The 21,606-nt window shown below is 41.4% G+C and overlaps 1 protein-coding gene across 7 annotated transcripts in view; it reads left to right on the forward strand.

Moving 5' to 3' along the window:
- Positions 1-21,415, forward strand: part of LOC101740327 (epsin-1) — a 28,921-nt gene extending 7,506 nt beyond the window's left edge. For 4 of the 7 annotated variants that reach the window (XM_062673229.1, XM_062673231.1, XM_062673232.1 and 1 more), the window contains exons 2-12: positions 9,627-9,716; positions 12,412-12,703; positions 13,475-13,647; positions 14,023-14,240; positions 14,510-14,602; positions 14,847-14,976; positions 15,626-15,775; positions 16,034-16,157; positions 16,811-16,971; positions 18,065-18,210; positions 18,538-21,415. In XM_062673229.1, coding sequence (XP_062529213.1) covers positions 9,627-9,716; positions 12,412-12,703; positions 13,475-13,647; positions 14,023-14,240; positions 14,510-14,602; positions 14,847-14,976; positions 15,626-15,775; positions 16,034-16,157; positions 16,811-16,971; positions 18,065-18,178 — 1,545 coding nt within the window. In that variant the 3' untranslated portion in view covers positions 18,179-18,210; positions 18,538-21,415. Of the gene's footprint in view, positions 1-3,909; positions 4,137-9,626; positions 9,717-12,411; positions 12,704-13,474; positions 13,648-14,022; positions 14,241-14,509; positions 14,603-14,846; positions 14,977-15,625; positions 15,776-16,033; positions 16,158-16,810; positions 16,972-18,064; positions 18,211-18,537 lie in introns of those variants that run through there. The other 3 variants (XM_062673230.1, XM_021348669.3, XM_021348670.3) reach the window with 3 other exon arrangements.
- The last annotated feature ends 191 nt before the right edge of the window (positions 21,416-21,606 follow it).

Consider the following 21,606-nt stretch of genomic DNA (forward strand, 5'->3'; position numbering starts at 1 on the left):
AGTAATGCGTTTCGGTTTAAAGGGTGGGGCAGCCGTTGTAACTATACTTGAGACCTTAGAACTTATATCTCAAGGTGGATGACGCATTTACGTTGTAGATGTCTATGGGCTCCAGTAACCACAACCGGGTGGGCTGTGAGCTCGTCCACACATCTAAGCAATAAAAAAACAAACACTTGCAGTTAGTATAATAGGCGGTATTGTCTTATTATCGTGTGTACCTACATGCATTTGAAGCATATGGTTTCGTATGAAATGTTTGAGGTCAATTAATACCACACTTGAATTGTCTCACCCATTTTAAGGCATAAATTACACAAAAACCTTACTATCACTTGGAAATTTACTGAGTAACGTGTTTTGACCACCGCCCGGCATATTTCTGCCGCGAAACAATAATGAGAGTGAGGCAGCCGTTGTATTCTGGAACTGAGAATTAGAACTTGTGTTCCAATGTAGCGACATTTAAGCTCTTGATGCCTTAACAACTTAATCCAAGGTGAGCTCGTTGAGGCGTCTTAAGCAATAAAAACAAAAATAAAAGTTCACCAAATCAATTGTAACCCGCAAAAATTGTAAACTTGCGCTATTACTCTAACCCCAGTAAAGTATACTGCCGTCTGCATGTTCCTGTATTAAAATACACAATAAAGACTTCTATCTCTTGTCAGAGTTAATTGCTTCACTCATGTTTAGTATACATAAGCTTCGGTAATCACTTAACACCAGGTAGTTCGTTGGTATCTGGCACAATAAACTCACTTCACACTTATTTCAAATTATACCTCGGAAGTCGGATATGGAACTGCTATTTAAAAATCAGGACAATAAGTCGCTTTTATTGTCGATTTAATTTTCCTGTAAGATAGGTACCTTCAAGATTGAACTGCTTCTTCCTGATTTGTTTGTTTCAAGGACATTTCCTGATGTGTACGAGTCGTCTGGTGTCTCGTTCTAGAGTGACGGATTTAATAGCTCTGTAACTATACTGTTCCATTTCGGAGAAAATACCACTTTACGTGATCATATACGTAACGTTACTAAGGAAATACCAAATAAGAAACGAGAGATTAAATCGTAAAAATAGTTCTAATTACGCGTCTAGGACTGGCGGAAACCGAAGAAAATATTACCTAAATTAAATTCACGAATGATTTACTCTTGGGAAAACTATGGCAGGCTCGTTTTTGGCTCGATGATTACACGAAGACTTCTATATTTTGCCGCTAAGAAATCTACGTTAAGGCCTAGTGTTGAACAATATTGGGGCGATTTCTTTTAATATGGAGTAATTGCTTTATGCGTTTATCGCATCGTCCAACTTTGAAACAGACCTCATCGCTACTACCGCTGCGTTGAGGCGAAGTGCGCTTTCAAAGATCACTTCTGCGACGTGACGTCACAATAAACCGAAGATCCTGTCGTTCATGATCCCGCCGTGCTGTTACACGTCCTACCTTAGATGAGATTAGAAGGACCTTAGGACTTAGTTGTGACCCTGGCATTGCCGATGTCCATGAGTGATGGTGACACTCAAGATAATATGGACCATAAACCGTCACCTATCGAAAGGGTATATACTGGCAGTAGGACCTCTTGTGAGTCCGCACGGGTAGATACCACCACCCCGCCTATTTCTGCCGTGAAGCAGTAATGCGTTTCGGTTCGAAGGGCGAGGCAGCCGTTGTAACTATACTGAAACCTTAAAACTTATATCTCAAGATGGGTGGCGCATTTACGTTGTATATGTCTATGGGCTCCAGTAACCACTTAACATCAGGTGGGCTGTGAGCTCGTCCACCCATTTAACTACTTTCTAAATACCACACGATGCCGCTGGTCCCATCCCATCTCTACCCAACCAATATTAATCCATCCAGCATTTCATATTTCGTAAAGTTCAATGCCTTCGCGCAGATTTTGCACGGCTCGCAACCGTCAGAACAAGTAGTAGATAAAGTCGACCTTATATCCCACGAAATAAGATCGCAACTCAGTTAAATGATCATGAATTTGTGAGCCCGAAACAGTTAGATCGGCATAGTGTTTGTGTTAGCTCGCCTCGCATTTCGTAACCTCACACGGTTGAGAAATTTTTTATTAAATTATTATTTTTATCGTCATTTATATTTTATGTTTTTAGAAAGTAAGTGTTCGTTTGACATTTCATCTCTAACTAGATGAGGAAAAATATAAATTGCTGATTTGACATTTAAAAATTTCGCTTACTCAATACTCGCTGTCTAGTAAATGGCAATACAAATAATTATTTTTATTCTATTAATTGTCTATGCAATTCACGGCCCACTCAGTGTTAGGTTGTTAAGGCGCCCATGGTAATTACAAAGCCGAAACCTCAACTGTATTACATAACAGCTCTCATATACCCTTCAATCCAGAACTCATATCTGCTTAGTGATAGAAATGAGTAGGGTGGTGGTACCTACTTGTGATGGCTTACATTACGTTCTACCACTACCTATGAATCCCTCTTAAATGTTGACAAAATGCTATTACCCAAATTGGTATACCATTCTAATTGCCATTCCATAATTACATGTTATCAGCTGAATTGATAACGATGTTGGGACTTAGTGGTCGCGATAAAAGATGTGTCGCTATTGACGTCACAACGTAAAGTGCTTGTAAACAAACATTCTTCGGTATTATGTTCTTATTAGTAGTTGTTCCTATTTAAAATGCATCCAGAAGATTCAGCGGCTTAAATGTAACCTTCACGTGTGCAATTAATATGCAGATATGTTGCTAACTGTACGAAGTATATCGTCAATGTTTCCCACTGCAAATGGAAGATGTAAGCAAATACCATTTTTAATATTGAATTGCAAACTTAGCACAATAAATAGTAGCGTGTAATAAAAATGAAATTCGCGAAATTGTCTATATCTTCGAATGCTAAGAGCAGGTACATATCCTTCCACTTCCTGCGATCTCGAGTTATCGTCTGTTCGTTGTAGTTTTTCACGACTACTCCGTTTGATGAGATGGATGATTTAGCGTGAGTTAGTGATCGGAGATGTACCTTTTAAAGGATCCTGATCGGTGGAACGAATACTCAATAATGAAGAGAATAACACAGCTCTAAATATTAAAAACGGCTTCTTAATAAATGTTTAAGACTTTAAGTAAATGTTTAATTGACTAAAAAACAAAACACAAAACAAACTTACTGGTGGTAGGACCTCTTGTGAGTCCGCACGGGTAGGTTCCACCACTCGGCCTATTTCTGCCGTGAAGCGTTTTGGTTTGAAGGGTGCGGCAGCCCTTGTAACAATTCTGAGATCTTAGAACTCATATCTCAAGGTGGGTGGCGGCATTTACCTTGTAGATGTCTATGGGCTCCGGTACCACTTAACACCAGGTGGGCTGTGAGCTGGCTCACCCATCTATGCAATAAATAATAATAATAATAAAAAAGCGTAATGCTATTAGTCTCGTACGGTAACGCGTGTGTGCCACTTTCATTTGTCTATCAGACGTGACTATGACCGGTGTAATACGGCTTCCACCCACTGTAGAACCTCACATGACCCGTCTTATATGATAAAACATTGGCAGGATAAAATTTGGAACATAGAAACATCCGACATTAACAGCGAAAAATTACAAATATAAATCAAAAACAACCGACAGACCAGAGCAATTAGTTGGTTCTCATAAAGAAATTTGATTGTTTAAATCGCGTATTTCGAAACTGATTTTCCATGTAATTGTATGCGACCGCTTAATCTTTTTAACAATAAGGCCATCCGTGGACTTAGTAGACAATAGAACTAAAATATTTTTTGGATATCAACTAAAAAGATAATTTTAAGCCTTTCTTTTTCTAAATAAATATAATAAAAGTATCAGATGCGGCAAACACAAAACAATGTTTTCTTTTAGCGTACTTACTTGCACAGAGATGAACACGTCATAATGATATTAACAACGGCGGCTCCGACTCCGTGAGTAAGGACATTCAGTTAGCTAGCTGCCTTGTTAGCGAGACGTTCTTCATTTTGAAGCGTGTGATGTTAATTGGCTACTTCTTTTTAGTGTGAACTTTTAATGGAAGTGAATGTTTTTCGATGTGATTTTGTTTTTGTGATCGTGTCGTTGAAGCGATTTTCAAGGTGGGATTTAGTGTCGCATTATTTATAGTTGTTTTAATGTGTTGCTATTCTTTGTTTCTTGCGACGATTTGCTATTCGTGGAAATAATTGGAAATTCTCAATATTGGTTTCGCGTGACCGGGAAAACTTAGAAATTTTGTGGAACAAACACAAAATTATATATATTTTTACCTCGTATAGGACTGGTATAGGTTGCCATAGTTATTGATCATCTACAAGCGTAAAGTGAGCTAATGTTGAGTGTGTTGTGAATTCCGAGGATTTTTCCCTTAATTAGTCAATGCATCACTTTTTACGGTACCAGCTTACATTGTTCGAGATTTCGATGTTGATACGCTTTTTTTATTGCCTTTGTAGGCAGACGAGTATACGGCCCACCTGATGGTGAGTGGTTACCGTCGCCCATGGACTTCAGCAATGCCAGAGGCAGAGCCAAGCCGCTGCCTACCGCTAGTCTTATGTTGGGTGCCTTGTGATTTCGAATCCCCCTACCGGTTCATTCCAGCCTATTTAAGGTGCAAATCAATCGAGCTTTCCGGTTCAAAGAGTAAGTTTACAAGCTTTTTGCTATTGAGATTTCTATGTCCCAAGGTCAGCGATGGCACTGTCATTGTTGTCTCTGCGCAGTCAGTAACGTGGATAAGTGCTGTTAACTTATCTTCTTATTTATACCAGTAATACGTATAGTCAACCTTGTACCTAAAATGACTACACCCGCCATGACGTATGCTCAACAGGACTTTGGAAAAACCATGCACGTTCATGTAACAAATACCATAAAACGGAACAAACAGCGACCGATCTTTACACTAAATCATTTATTTCTTCTCTTGTTCTCTTCGGTTCAGAAAGATAATGTAATAGAAAAAGCTAAATTATTTTAGTCATCCGTCTAAATATTATTTACAAGAAGTATTAGCATTTTAATTAAGTACGTGATATAAATTATTGTACATTAAATTCAATTTAAAACTATTAAATTTTATAACAAGTGGCCCCAATTACACGCAGTAAACCAATTTTCTTTTCAACTAACCCAATCGTTGAGTAGAAACACTTCATTTAGAAATATATTTTATTTGTTAAAGCAATGTATATTCTAGGAGCCATTTGGGAAATATTTTTTATTTACGATTGCGAATTTCAGTTTGCTTCTGTCGTTTATTTCTAAAGAACCCATTAAACGTTGTTGTTGACGTAATGAAAAGAAGCCCGTCAATTTAATCCTGTTTGTGTTTGATTTTGGCGAATAGTGTTACCGTGTGCCGAGCGGTGGTCAAAAAAAAATTTTTTTATTGCCCTTGTAGGCAGACGACCATACGGCCCACCTGATGGTGAGTGGTTACCGTCGCCCATGGACTTCAGCAATGCCAGGGGCAGAGCCAGGCCGCTGCCTACCGTTTAATACTCTATTACTAAATGAAAAGAATCTACATCTTACCTGTGGACCACTTTGACCAAAAGAAACAGAATCAAGTTTTTTTTTAAAACCACTTTTTTTTCCTACCTATGCTGATAGCTTTGAGAGGCTATTTCAGCTTCACCCTAACGTGGGTAGGTGAGCTCACGGGGCTCAAACCGGAGTGTTACTAACACTGACTCTAGCAAGAGCAGTGCTTCGCAGAATCTACCACAGGATCGGAAACGCGACCCACTGAGAAGATCCGGCGAGAAACTCAGTGGATAAAACCACTGGTCATTTCAATTACAATCAATTATATCGTTCTTTAAAAACACACAACAGAAAATACTGTATTGCGTAAACGTGTAGAGGGAGGTTAGTTTTGTTGTGTATTGTGCATTCTATCGCTTAGTCAGGACTTAAATGATCACTGGCAATGACATACCGTCGCGACATAAGGCCGTTTTCCTCGTATACATCTAATATCGAGGCTGATGCTATGGACTTACTTAATTCTCCCTGCACTGTGAAGAGTCGACCTTCAAACATAGTATTCGCATATATTACCTACGCTATCAACACGGAAACATACGGTTTTTTGCTGTGAAAATAACACAATAGTTCCCGTTTTTAGTGCCAAGGCTTATCCAGTACTGTTAAAAGCATATTTCCAATACTCTATATAGGCAACTTTCATCTTAACTTGTCTTGAATTCACTGTGGTAACCGCGTTTAAAGATACGGCTTGGTTTCACGCACCATCTTCAACGACAAAGACCTTGACGTTAGACCTTGCGCAGATAATATGACCGTTTTTATTGGCAATCAACAAATTGGGACAGAAAATAAACATTTAAGGTACAATGAATTGTTTTGTATTGCGGCCACCACATATTAGTTTGAGCACACAATATTTTCTACTTCCAATAATAACGTTTTTTATATTATTCATTTTTATGTACAAACACTGCTACATCCGGGTAGACGTATTACTTGTTAGCCGGCCGCATCACAATCCTATCTAACTATAACCCCCAATGATTTTGTTTACCTAATCTTCATTGTCTGATATTGTCACATGACTTATCCAAAGATATTTGTTGACGTACGCCGCCGGTCGCTCACACGAAAGCGTCACTCTTTTGTTTACAACGCGACGCGACGAAAATAACACGACCCAATCGTGCACCGAAAAACATGATTCTCAACGTGAACATGAAAATTTGATAAACTGTGCCGTCTGCTCTATACAGTCCTATTGTAGAGATAATAACACATGGAGAATATTAGGTAACATGAAATGTGTTCACAAGTGGTTCATATATTAGCTAAACTTTATCAATATATTCACATCGTTTGGCTGTCGTTGGGCTTAAGCTTTACTCTACTGTACTGTACTCTACTGTAGGTCCAAGTCTATTGAAGCGCAGTTTCTATCTTTACATTAGTTGTCTTCTGATGGAAAACGATATTTCTTTCTTAAATAAAGATGTTGGGCTAGTTAAAAATGAATTCGTCTCGCATGACGCTAATAACCTTATAGCATTTGTAGAGCATGTATCACCGACGTCAATAACATTGTTGGTTTAATATTGTAACGTGTGAATGACCTCTTATCATCAGCGAATATATTAGACTTTCTTTATTTTTATTGTTTCCACATTCAACGAATTTCAATCCGTCTTATAGTCACGTTCGTCAACAACTCGCACAAGTTACAGGTAATTCATTGAATTAAGTATTTTAGTCATTAGATCGTCGTGTGGAAATAGGAACAACCCCAAACCGTTGCTTACAAATGTTCAATCCGCACCGAGATATCTGAAATAGGAATGACTAGCTGTACCCGTCCGCCTGGCTGGACATTTAAATTTAACATTATTATTTCTCACCCCCACAAAGATTTTCATCATTAACGCCCCCGCAACTGGTGTAGGGAGTCCTACACTCATATAAATATTAGCCTATCCATTAAGTACGTGTATTTTCTACATGGACACCAAGTTTCAAGTCAATTGGATGCATGGTTCAGTAGTTATAACGGAACATCCGTAAAAATCACTGTAGATTTATATATTAGTATAGATATACTACGTATCGCAGCAACTTACTAGATAGTTAATGAAACTGCCTCATCGTAAATAACAACAGTAGATATCACACCCTAAACTACGTCACTGAGCTACCCGGTCGGTCTTCCGTTCTAATGTAGTTCTTGCCAGCTGGGGTATTCGTGAGCCATAGTCAAATTTTTCATTTAAATTTCGCCAACACGCTTTGTCCATGAGTAATATTAATAAATATTACAGCTAAAAGGTATTAAAGTGATTTTAGTTTCAATTACAATTGGTAATTGTAGATTACTTGGTTCAATAATGATGGGTCACTCTTCAGAACCTTGTCCCAGTCACAAGGTCTTAATCTCATTTGCGGAGACGGTACAGTTGCCTTTGAAACTGGTATAACTGCTTTACAGGAAAAATATTAAAACAATCTGTGTGTGATTAAGTCACTCCGTGGTACAAGATGATTCAATAGGTAAGATTCAATAAGCGAAATCTCGTAGTATTTTATTCAAATCGAATGCAATATGAATATGCTAATGTGCCTGTTGACGCAAATACTAAATTATAAACATATTATACATTATACAGAATTGTCTGTGCGCTTGAAGACAAACAACTCTATGAAGCTATTTAAGCACCATGTATAGTTGGGGAAAAATCTATTTTGACAAAACGACGCGACACGATGACTCACTTATCATGGCTGCCGCTAATTACATATCCGACCCAGGCGGCGGGCAACACAAAGCCGTCGTCATCCTAAACATGTCTTGTCAGATCCTATGGATTCACTCTCGGCACTTTTAGGTTCTTCAAGCAACGCTCACCATATTAATCCAAAGATACAACCCACTGAGTTTCTGGCTGGATTTTCTCAGTGCGTCGCGATTCCGATCTTGTAGTAGATTCTGCGAAGCACTGCTCCTGCTAGGGTTAGTGTTAGCATATTCCCTCAGGTTGAGCTCGTGAGCTCACCTACCCGTCCCCGCGTAGCTGGAATAGCCTAAATAGGGTACCAGTGATTAGGTATAATTGTCTTTTTCTCAAGGCTGTGGTCCCCAAGCTTAGAATTTTAAAATACTGATATTTCCTGTTTGATTGTGATAATTAGGCTGTAAGCAATGGTAAAAAGATTGGGACGTAGTCTGAATATCTCTTTCGCACCTTTGTGACTGTGGCGTCATAAACCATTTGCGCACCCGTTTTTTTGTTAATTGTGAATTAAATCTTCTATCATAAATATCGAGTTTGTTTTTTTCTAACGTAAAAACAAAACATTTTTCTATTATAATTAGCGTGTCGCAGCCCTCACGTACCTAGTACTTTTTTCTGAATGAAATGTACCCTATGTCCTTTTTGTACCTTTGAAAAACTTCTCGATGATCAGCTGTGTAGTTAAGACGTATTGTAACAAACAAAGAAACCCATCATTAAATATATTAAATACTAGAATGGATACATATTACTGCTACTTAAAATTTTGGATGACATTTATGAGATCGCAGGTTCGAGACGGGATGTACCCAGCATGCTCGCGCTTTCTCAGAAAAGCTTTTGGATAGAACGTAATCTGTTTAGGTCTTACGTTGCTGATTCATCTAAAAAATCTGACGAAGCGTGTTGCGGATAATAATATGTACCTACTTTAAGGTTAGACCTACTAGAAGATTGCACAAAGTGGGAATGAGTTGCTCGCTCCAGGCATTTCAATATTGCAATAATTGTTACGTTATAATACTCATTGTAAAAAATTCATATTTAAAAAAAAATACAATATTAAAAAATAAAAATAAATAAAAAATAATTTTTTTTTGATTTGATTTGTTATTAAACAACCTTGCATTTTGATTTATATTTAAGTAGCCAAAGGACAAAACGGTTACGCACCATTTTCTCCTTTATTTTGTTAGTCGTTTTTATCTTTCTTGTTTTGCTTAGTAATTGAACAGCTTCATCTAAAATGTGTTCACGATGGGACTACTAATGTACCTATTATGTAATAATTTGTTATTGTTGTCTCAGATGCCCCGGGCCCGGGACGAGATGCAAGTGAACGTAGCAGGCCTCAGAAGGAATATAAAGAACCTCGCACACAACTATTCCGATGCTCAGGTTTGTATCATATATGTTCTTATTAAACTGTGAATTTAGTATAGAGACCTTTTATTAATTATTATTATTATTATTAATTATTATTATTGTTAATTTTATTAATTGACGGCATCGACATTTTTAACGACACGTGTCCTGGTCTCAAAAACAAATTATAAGTTATAGTATCCAAGTTCCTTTGTTTATATATAATAGATAATAGAATGTTAAGTATTTAACTCTTGTTTTCATGTTCTTTTCAATTTTTTTTTAATGTTATACTGTTAACATTTAAATTTAACCTATTTTTCCGCTGTTTGTAAAATAGCTGTAACATGTCAGTGCGTTATAAGAGATTGCTGTACATACCTGTAACTGGCTTACATACCAGGACTTAATTTTATACTTGCTAATTTTAAGCTTGGATGTTTTGTATGAATTGCTGTTGGTGTGTCCAAATAAAAAAAAAAATTAGGGTAGGCCCCAGTTTTTCACCCTTAAAAAAAATTCCAGAGCAGAAAGCCAAGTGGCACAGCGAATTTCCCCCCCGAAATTAACTTTCTTAGTTGCTTCCTGAACGCAATTACATGTCTTTCTCTATGTCTGAAGAGAGTCCTCAGCATCAGTCGGTTCTCTATGCACCTAGCGTTAATGATGCACGTGAGCATCAGTGACCATTCCCCGTCCGATGAGCCGCCGCTTGTCTTCCAAGGCGAAACTAAACCATCAGTAATTGCTATGGAATTTGAAGAACCCTTAAACGTCTATACAGATTTAGGTTAAAATGCCGCATTTCTTTTGTGGCGGGTGAAACGTTCGGGCCATAGTTTTCTAGGTGCTCTGGGCCGCTCTGGAATACCTGACCTATCTGTTCTCATCATGAGCATTGTCTGGGGGAAAGGTTATGTTATACAAATGATAACATCGCATTCACTACGTCTTGTAGCTCTAAACGACTGACATCGTCGCTACTTCGACTCGTGTATTAAGTCTTAGACGCTGATGCTTCCAATAACGAGTAAGAAATAATTATTCTTGTTTCAACCCACTAAGTTTCTCGCGGGACTTCTCAATGGCTGGAGACTCCAATCCGATTTAAGCGAAGCACTGCTTACGCTAGGCCTAGAGTTAACAAATTCTATCAGGTTGAACCCGTGAGTTCACTTGACGTAGACTACCAGCCATTAGGTAAGGGGAAAAAAAATCTGGTTTTATTTTAATGTGTGTGATTTTATCTGATATCACAACTGGTCCGATGATAGTTTTTTTTTAATAAGTACATTAATGTTCTCAAGTATGTAACCAGTTATTGCACACTTCTCGTAATCCCATTAGCGCTATTCAATATTTATTCAGCTTATCATTGATGTGCGCTAGAACGATATGCACACACTTGCATTACGAGATACGTATTCATATGGGCGCTCAATGAAACTGTTCGCACCTTTTATTTTCCTCTTAGTAACGCTCATTTATAAGCAGTAACAATGTAAAGTGTGAAGTCGTCCGCGTGTAAAGAATAAGGCGCCTTGAGATATCGTATCAAGCGATGCGACTAAGCAGGTGTTCGCAACTTGCAAGCTGGTACCGATTTTTCTAAGTCAACACATATTCACGAACGTCTTCCACGATGAAGGATTGACACCTTGGAATAAAATTCGAAATGTGGGTGTGGCGGAGGATGCTACGAATACAGTGGACTGCCACGAGAACTAACGAGTCCATTCTAAGGGAGCTAAACATCCGAAAAAGGCTCTCTTCCATCTGCCGGGAACATGTTATGAGCTTCTTCGGACACATGCGGTCTCCCAGACATGAATTAGAGAAGCTAAAGTTACATGTGATCGCGATCCTCAGCAGTGAGAACGATGAAGAAGAAGAAGTATAAAAACCGATCAATAGAAAATGACATACCAAATTACCAAATGCCAGTTGACAGTCGCAGTGTTGTAATGTGATAATCGGACAACGAATTTGCCTATTGTCCGGTGAATCGTTTGGTCGCGTTTAACGCTCTCACGGGAAGGCATGACGTGGTACTAAATTAGTCCGACGCCACGCGGACATTCCGATATATCAAATTTTGATGTACCATTCATGGCGGTTTCGTGTTTCTGTTATCGTTATCTGTTGAACTCTGTTAAATTTGAGATGATCAACACGTGGCCCGGTAATATGCAGCGCTTTTTAGTGTCGAGATGTTCTTGGAACGAAATCAGCTTGGGGTTGTTTAGGGACGTGTCGTGATATATGATAGAGTATGTGGTCATGGTCTACTACCATCTGAGATTGCGTCCATCGCTGACTCGGAGGAAGACCCTTTTACCAAAGTATTGACAAACTCTAAATATATTTGTCGGAGAAGCCACAATATTTACACAATCGTCAGACATCACAGGGGCGAATAGGATGATCGAGTTAAGAGAAATATTTAGTACACCAATCACGCTTGTTTTCGTAGAACAATTTAGAAATCCTCTCTTGACGTTAGCAAACGAAAACGAATGACAGTTCTTAGGACGGAGGCCCAGTCTTCAAGAAGGCTGGTTGATAAGTGTGGTGGCATCTACGCGCCTCCATCGGCTAGGCTCTGTCTTAGCACGAAGTTAGCCGAGTTCAGACGATACCGTAATCGTGCTGCCATCCCTCAGGAATCGTGCTGCGTTTCGTTTAGCTGCTAAACTAATGACCGTCTCCGACATATTCATCTTTCCAGGTCAAAGTTCGCGAGGCGACTTCAAACGACCCATGGGGTCCGTCCAGCACGCTCATGGCGGAGATCGCCGACCTCACGTACAACGTCATGGCCTTCACGGAGATCATGCAGATGATATGGAAGCGTTTAAATGACCACGGCAAGAACTGGAGGCACGTTTACAAAGCTCTGGTCCTGATGGAGTACCTCATCAAGACCGGCAGCGAGAAAGTGGCGATGCAATGTAAAGAGAACATTTATGCGATACAGACATTAAAGGATTTCCAGTACATGGAAGAAGGAAAGGATCAGGGTATGTAATGTCGCTAAAACTGATAATACCATACCTATTTAAAACATATTATTGTGTTTAAAATCGATTTGTAACCTCAAAACAAAAATAATTTTTTACCCGCTTTGGATGATTGAAAAGGTTTGTGGCCTTATTAATAAGGCATCCATTCATTGATATGAGTATAGTATAACTAATGGGAACTGTATAATTTTTCTAAATAATTACATACTTAATTATCAACACGTGTCCACCACGCGACGGGTGGACGAGCTCACGGCCCACCCGGTAATAATTGAGTGGAAAATAATTCAAATTTGAGAAGTCCTCATTGATTAGTTGTGATTGAGTGACCAAACCGCTACACATTATGTCGCGGGAGGCGTCTCATACTCGTCATTTTTTTTATTGCTTAGATGGGTGGACGAGCTCACAGCCTACCTAGTGTTAAGTGGTTACTGGAGTCCATAGACATCTACAACGTAAATGCGCCACTTACCTTGAAATATAAGTTCTAAGGTCTCAAGTATAGTTACAACGGCTGCCCCACCCTTCAAACCGAAACGCATTACTGCTTCACGGCAGAAATAGGCAGGGTGGTGGTACCCACTCGCGCGGACTCACAGGCCGCCGACAGGAGGTCCTACCGCCAGTAAAAAGTTCTCGTTGATTAGTTGTAATTGAGTGACCAAACCGCTACACATTATATCGGGGTTTCATAATCGTAGTAATAAAGCATCACGATATAAGGTCGTCTATCAGCTTGAAGAATGGCTTTCGTTTGCGTTCTAGGTCTCAACGTGCGGGAGAAGGCGAAGCAGCTGGCCAATCTACTGAAAGACGACGAGCGGCTGAAGAATGAGCGCGCGCGGGCGCTCAAGGCCAAGCAGCGGTTCGCGCAGAGCGCCAGCGCCTTCGGCAGCGACGGCGCACTCGACACGCCCTCCAGCCCCACCTTCCCCTCCGTACGTATGGCTCGGTGACGCTGTGCTCCCCCGGGCTGGGGGGCGGTGGGCGGACCTCGATTGCGCGTCTAATGCAAAAAAAAATTAAAAGCAATAAAAAAAAATACCAATTAATTATAATTTTCGAATATTTTATTAAAGGTTTATAACTGGCTTATAAAACTTTGATAACTTATTATGAATAAGACCGTTTATGTTGAAATAAATCATTTTTTCATGGACACGAATTATAACGGTTATTCCCCGATGCGCGATCGAAGGGCGTTGACCCCGTGCGTCAGCTGATTTTATCAATTTGAGATATAAAAATAACCACCAGCTGGCTTCGCTTTCGAGAACAGTTCCAGTACAGCACGTGCATGTGTGTGTGTGCAGGGCGAGTCGGGGTCGTGGGGGGGCTCGGCGGGGGGCGGCGCGGAGGGGGTGGACGGGGCGGCGGAGCTGGCGCGGCCGCTGACGGCGGGGGAGGAGGAGCTGCAGCTGCAGCTGGCGCTGGCCATGAGCCGCGAGGAGGCGGAGCGGGAGGAGCGCCGCAGGAGGTCGGACGACGTGCGCCTGCAGCTCGCCATCAGCCAGTCGCAGCACGACTTCCAGTACGACCATTGTTCTGCTTACGTCTTCTCCAATATCCGCCCTTACTCCAACAATTTCCCTCCATAGTTCATGCTCAAACTGTACCCGCACTGTCACGACTGGCTGCTGCCGGCGCTAGAAGCCCTGACGTGTAATAGATCTTTGAACGCAGTAATTAATAAATAATTGTTAACTATTGTACTGATGTGGACTCCAGGAATCATTTTCGGCTCTCGCTCGACGTAACGGCCACAGTATGAAAATCCTTTCCGATCCTCATTCTTTCCAGAATCAAAAGTTTCCTCCGCAGTCTCCACTTCCCTCCCATATCAGAAGTTCAAATGAATCCAAGAGGAGAGCGTTCGCTGACGGGAAGTCCCACGTTAGTTCCCTCAATTCCGGGACACGCGTCGGTTAGAGCGTGACCCTTACGCACCTTTGCAAGGGTCGAGTGCCACAGGCTGGCACCGGGGCTTATAATATACGTATGTCAAATTTGTTTATGAAGATTTGCCACAGTAATGGTAGAATTTTGTGTAGAAAACATCATACTAATTATTGGTATTGTACACACTTCCCAGCAACAGCGAGTCTTAATATTAATGAGTAAGGTGGTGATGTTGCAGGACGAGTCCGGTGGAGGCGGCGGCGGAGCGCTCGCAGTCCCACCTGCTGGACCTGCTGGATGTCAACCTGTCCCCCGCCGCCCCGCCCCCCCGCGCCGCGCCCCTCGACCCCTGGGCCCTGCCGCACCCGGTACTGCCCTGCTCATATACTTTATTATTAAACTATTTGTGCGGCAACATACCGTCATATTTAAACCGTTGATAAGTCCCGGGATAAAAACGAGGCGCAGTGCGACGCGGCCCCACACTAGTAAAGTAATACATTCGATATCAATGAACATTGTAATTACGTTGAAAATAACAAAATAACCGTATGTGTGGGAAACGGAACGTTTCGAGTGAAAGGGGTGAATGTATGAGGACGGGGGAGATGGTCAAAATGGCGATCGGGCATAGTAGGAGTGTGAACGATTACGACGTGTTATTCTAATAAATTTTGTTACTTTTACAAAAAACTGCTATTTACTTTGAGAAAATCCCACATATACTACATTATAGACCAGCTCACACGTTTGTGTAGTTTATCGAATTATCTTTTAGAGCAGTACGTATATTTTTCCAAAAAATAATTCTTCTGATAATTTGATCTAGTTCACATATAAATGCATTATTTTAATTTAATAATGTTATGATATGCTGCCCGCCAGTATATCGTGCGCAAAACACACGTTTAAATTTACTTTGATTGGATTTGGACGAAACCCGTAACCGCCTTACAACATCAAAAGTTGAACGGAACAAAAATGAAATTTAAATAAATTTAAAACTTTTTTGTCAAGGACACGCGCGCGGATCCATGGGGCGGCCCTCCTCTCGGTCCGCCGCTAGGCCCTCCGTTGGGTCCGCCGCTGGGTCCTCCGCTGGGTCCTCCGCTGGGAGACCTCCGTGACCCCTGGCCCCCCGCCGACCCCTGGGCGCCCCTAGAACAGGTACGCCATGCTTATAAATGATATAATTGTCACTGACCCGCTAGCTAAGTAAGACATTTTGTCTGTTAGAACTGGGACACGTGTCCTTTGGTAAATCCTATAATTTTGTTACCTTTCAGACATGAGAATATTTTAAAGGGTCGAGTTACCCATGGCCGGCAGCAAACTGTCGAAATGATTTTTTTTGTTAAGTTTTGAAAGCACACAGAGGCACTCGACGTAGCGTAGCGTAACTGCGACCGCTCGTTGTCGTTTCAGAGTAAATCCCCGCAGTCGGTGCTGTCCTCGGGCTCCTCCTCGGAGCTGGAGCAGTTCGACGCGCTGTCGCAGCGCCGCGGCGCGCCCCCGCCCGCCGCCGACCCCTTCGACCTCTCCGCCCTGGGTCGGTATTATATTGTGTTAAGAATACTATTGAGTTATATCCAACCGAAAGATGAATCTATTGGACTTGATAGATATAGAAACTCTTTATCAAAAGAAAAGAAAACATATATAAATAGAGAGCAGTCACAATAGGTGTCATAAAAAGTGAAAAAATGCAAGTTGGTTCGTGAAGTAAAACAAAATAACAAAACTGTGATTTCGATAAAAAAAACGGTGCGTGTACTTATGTACGCGCGTAAGAAGTTATACTTTATTATTATTATTATTTTTTTTTTTTTTATTTAAATTTTAATCAATTTGAAAAAAAATCGATTCAACAACATCCTCAAACACGCATATTGGACATCTCTTTTCTTGACATCGTATAAATTCGGTAATTCTCGGTACGGTTCGGAAAGTTCACCTGCGGCTATATTCAGACTCGCCAAGTTACGTCGGTCGTATTGTAATGAGCGATTTAGTGGGCAACTTCATTCTGTTAATTTTGTGTCACGGTGCGCGCGCATCGTAAAATTTCACTCTCATCAATTTTAATTTATAAAAGTGTGTTAGTATATTATTGTGTAACCACCTGCACTCTGCGATTTAAAGATTGGACTCTGCTACCAAGAAGCTTAAATTATATCAGAATCGAACGTTTCCATATTCCAGAGAGCAGCCTGAGCCCGAGCAACGGCACGGGCGCCGTCAAGAAGTCTCCCTCCGCCTTCCTCGGGGAGAACTCCTCCCTCGTCAACCTGGAGCGGCTCGTGCAGCCCGCGCCCCCGCCCCCGCACAACCCCTTCCTGCAGCACGCGCCGCCCGCGCCCCCCGTGAGTACCCACCCCGCTGCGTGTAGGTCACCAGTGCCCTACGTGGTGGCGCTCTGAAGTAATTTGGTCGATTTCTGTTACTAAACGTTTGGATTGCCTAACTTTGCCTTATTTGGTTCGTTAATGTATATTTTAGTCTTTTAGGTATCTTAGAAATAGTTTATCTTCGGATTCGTCTTTCCCAGAGTATATATATTCCATACTATATATTCCGGCGCCTTAGTAAGAAGACCGAAGAAAAAAATCGACATAATTACTTCAATGGGCCGCGTAGGGCTCCAGTGACCTACATAGTAGTCAACGGGTTAATAATTAAAAAAAATGCCACCTCATTATTTAGTACATAAAGCTCAAATACTTTTGAAAGTGTTAATCTAATTACGGCAATTGTTACTAAATTTCACCTTCACTGGAAAGACAAAAGAAGCTGTTTGATGTACCGACACATTCGGAGCGGAGTAGCGGCGCCGGCGGACTGCCTCAAATGCCCGAGACTTTTAACGTCTTTTGTGTAGTAAAACTAGAACTCTTATTGTTATTTTACACCTGTATATTGGTTTATACAAATACGGCTCACCTGGTGTTAAGTGTTTTTGAGTGTATTTAATTGAATAAATAGCGCGTAAGACAAAACAACTCGTGCGAACTCTGTGTGTCCGTGTTTCAATCAGCTGACATCACGTGCTCATCTTGAAGTTCGAGAACTAGGCTGACCCCACATTTGCTATTTCCAAAAGCAATCTGAAGTCCTTGGGCTTTTCACAATATTATTTATTCCTTTGTTTGTTGAACTTAGTTAACGGACATAAACCTTTATGAGATAAAAAATATTTTAATTACCATTGACGTAATTCGACCTAGAAGATACCGGTCCTTCGTCATGTGCAAAAGAGGGCTTAATGAAAGTGATATCACAGGGTGTCATTACAGGATGGTATATTTACATTCTCGATATCTATGTGCCGTTCTTATTCTTCCATCATTTAATCCAGGTGGGCCGTGAGTTCGTCCATCCATCTGTTCAATTAAAAAAATACGTAAACTTCTTTTGATGTGTGGCTACCCTTATTTTTAACTATGCATCATGTGACAGACGCGGCTCAGCATCAACGAGTTGAAGCAGCAGCAGATGGGCGTAGCCGGGGTCCTCGACCCCTGGGCGCCCGCCGCCGCGCCCTCGCGCACCCCCAACCCCTTCCTCTCCTAGCGCCCCCCGCCGCACCCCGCCGCCCCCGCCCGGTACGTACTGTTATAATCACTTGACAAAACAAACGTAGCGACGTTGTGCCGCGAAGCGTTCCGACTACAAGAATGAGGAATGCGCTCTACAGCTGAGACTTCGCCCCGTGTCTCTACGTGGGGACCGGCCGTGCTCTGATGTTGGCGAGCTATGGTCCCCACTTCTCAACGGTTAGGATGTGAGCTCGTCCATCTATGTTTGCAAAAAAATAGCAAAACAAGGAAGTGACAAGAAAACAACACATTTTTGAAAACAATGTAAATTTTTGATAGGGAATAATTAAAATCTATGTAGATAAATAAATCTTTGATTTATGATGTCCACAGACCTCACGGTGAGACGCGACGCGCCCCGCCCGCCCGCGACGACTACACACATGAACATTCTAACCGCGCTCATTGTTGTTCAGAAACGTTACCGCCCCCCGCGCGGTCCGCTGTGTCTTCAGTCGAGGGGTCACAGGTGCTCACGCCTTTTGCAATTCCGCTGCTAATGGTGTAACATCAACAGTGTCTTGGGTCCACAACGTGTGGTCACACGCGGGGTGACCACGCTTCGTCAGTACACATACGGTACTTCGATGCAATTGAATTCTATACTATGTGAAGGCGAGCTGAGTGTGCGGGGAGGGAGAGGGGCCGCCCCCCGCGCCCCTGGCACCGGACCAACGCTGTGACGTCACGGTTTCCTACTGAACTTATTATCAGCAGTCATCATTAATTTGAGTAATTGTTGTTGTTGACTTCACATTAAACCCGTTTGTTGATATAATTATATGGTATAAGTAATGAATGCGTGCATAGTAAAGGTACCGTGTGAGGTGAGGGGGGTCGCGCTGCCCCCCAACCCCCCGGACCCAGGGGGTCGGACGACTGTAGCTTAACAAATTGTCGTTAGTTTTAATGTATTATGCAGATATTTTTCCAAGAGTAAAAAAAGAAAAATAAAAGTGTATTTTTTTAAAAACATGTATGTCCAACCCGCCCCCGCGATGTCTGGAGGCGAAACAGAACAATCGATTTCAATTTCTTGTGACGTAATATGCTAGTAAACGACTCACTGTGATTACTTTGGAACTTATATTAAAGTATTAGATTTTACTGACATGTGACGTCACAAATGTTGTGGGTCGCTCCACGCAGGACTGTCGACACCTTGAGATGTTTTGTAAAATGTGAAGAATATCATAGATCAGTGAGGTAACGACGAGGCGGGGTTGTGTCTAACAGTGCGCCCCGGGGCAGCACCGCGGCGATTGAGGCTCCAGACGACAAACATCGAACAAAATTACTAATGTAATATACTTTACTAACAAACTTTGCGATAATATAAGACTTCTTTCGGAAATGAATGTTTTGAATGTTGCGCGACGGTAGATAGATAATAGTATTATGTTTAATGTATTATAATGAAATACGACTAGTGCCGGAGGAGGTTTGGCGGGTTCCATTAACGGAACCGTTCAACGTGCCTTACGTAGATACGCGTGTGTGTGTGTGCGTGCGTGTGTGTGTGCGTGCGTGATGTGTCAACTGCAGTACTGCCAGCTGTGCAAGGTGCGTGGGAACGCTTACTGCGATACGAGTAGGGTTCGTGGTAGCAACGTCAGGTTTGAGCCCCGTGAGCTCACATACACGTCTGGTGACACTGACATAGCCTCTCAAGTAGTCTCAAGGTTATCAGCTTGGGTAGGAAAGAAAAAACGAAACGCGCAATGTAACGCGCAGTGCTCGACTTAACAGTACATTACCGGTTGAGCAGCAACACGGTAATGTACTGCTGTTGTCCCGCGGCACCCTGTACACGGCGGGGTCAATTATTGACAATTTACATTGGTGCAACCAGAACGTATTGACTTCAATACGTAGCGCCTGGCTCGTCTGCGCCGAACTATCGTGTCTTATAAACATTGCAGACTCGATAGGTACATGCGACTATGTTCTGAGCGCTTCTGTAAGCCTACACTTGAAGGTTGTTGTTCACAAACGCTCACAACTAGCATGTAGCAACATTTTACCAATAGAGCTGCGTTTAGCCTCCAGACGTTTAGTAGTGTAACAGCGAATTTGCAGGTGGTAATGTAACTAAAATTGTAATCACTGCAACATCGATAAGACAATTCCGCATTGTGTCGCGGCCCCGGGGCGCTATATAGCGTAACAACGGAATTATTATTGTATTAATAAACGTCTCGATTCAAAATGCCGTTATTAGGGCTAGGGTTACCGCGACGTAAAAATTTGTACATTCAAATTATTATTTTCTTGTCGTGAATGTAATATCCGCCATGTTTGACGTCACCCGAAGGCAGTCAGCGGCTTGGCTCTGCCCTTGGCATTGCTGAAGTCCATGGGCGACGGTAACCACTCACTATCAGGTGGGTCGTATGCTCGTCTGCCTACAAGGGCAATAAAGAAAACGTTGGTCGGTTCTATCAAATTGGATATTTAACCGACGAAAAAAATCTGTTACGCTCTGAAGCCATCCCTAATCTGTTAGTAACTAATTAAATCTACATTCTCTGAACACGACCCAAGACTCTGTTTAATATTTGTGTTGTTGGGTGCCGGTCGATCCCCCCCCTCTTTGTGACGTCACATGTGGTGTTTGTTTGCGACCAAAGCTACATTGGTCACGTGACTCGCGACAAGCGTTTTGACGGTATTTTGTTTGGCCGAACTTGTAAAAGCCAGATAGATGTAATTTTTTATAAGTATTTCTATAAGACGACTCCTAATAAGGTTGATTCGTGTGCGACCTGGGTGTTTGGGGACTTATTATTGTTAAATATAATTATGTTGAACCGGTATTCCGTACAAATTGTAATCATTGAACTATTTCAAATACATGTTATGTATAATTTGTGACGTCACGTGATTTTAAAAACCGTCGTCGGTGTGCAGTGTACGCGGTGTTGCCAGCGCGAGGAAATTATGCAGTTGCCAGTTTATGAAAATAGCATTTATTAACGATAACACCAATTAAAGCAATAATTAAGTGTAATTGTCGCGTTTTTCACGCTGGCAACACGTTTTCGCTTTTGAAAGCGTTGTATAGATAAATTATGGTTTTTAATATAATGATTTTTAAATATTTTATTTTGACCAATAAAATGCATCGATTCTAATCCAATATGTCACTAGCTAGGAAGAAACTGTAAAGAATTAATGTAACTATTTAATATTAAATGTATAAGTTTTTCAATTTTGTTTCAATGCCCACACGTATAACTAAAAATAAGTAATTACCATGTCAGCTAATCGCCTTTGGTAAAATACAATAGATTAAAGAAAGGTAGGTAGGACCTCTTGTGAGTCCGCACGGGTAGGTACCACCACCCTGCCTATTTCTGCCGTGAAGCAGTAATGCGTTTCGGTTTGAAGAGTGGGGCAGCC

The sequence above is a fragment of the Bombyx mori genome, chromosome 17, assembly GCF_030269925.1.
Source record: "Bombyx mori chromosome 17, ASM3026992v2".
Lineage (NCBI taxonomy): Eukaryota > Metazoa > Arthropoda > Insecta > Lepidoptera > Bombycidae > Bombyx > Bombyx mori.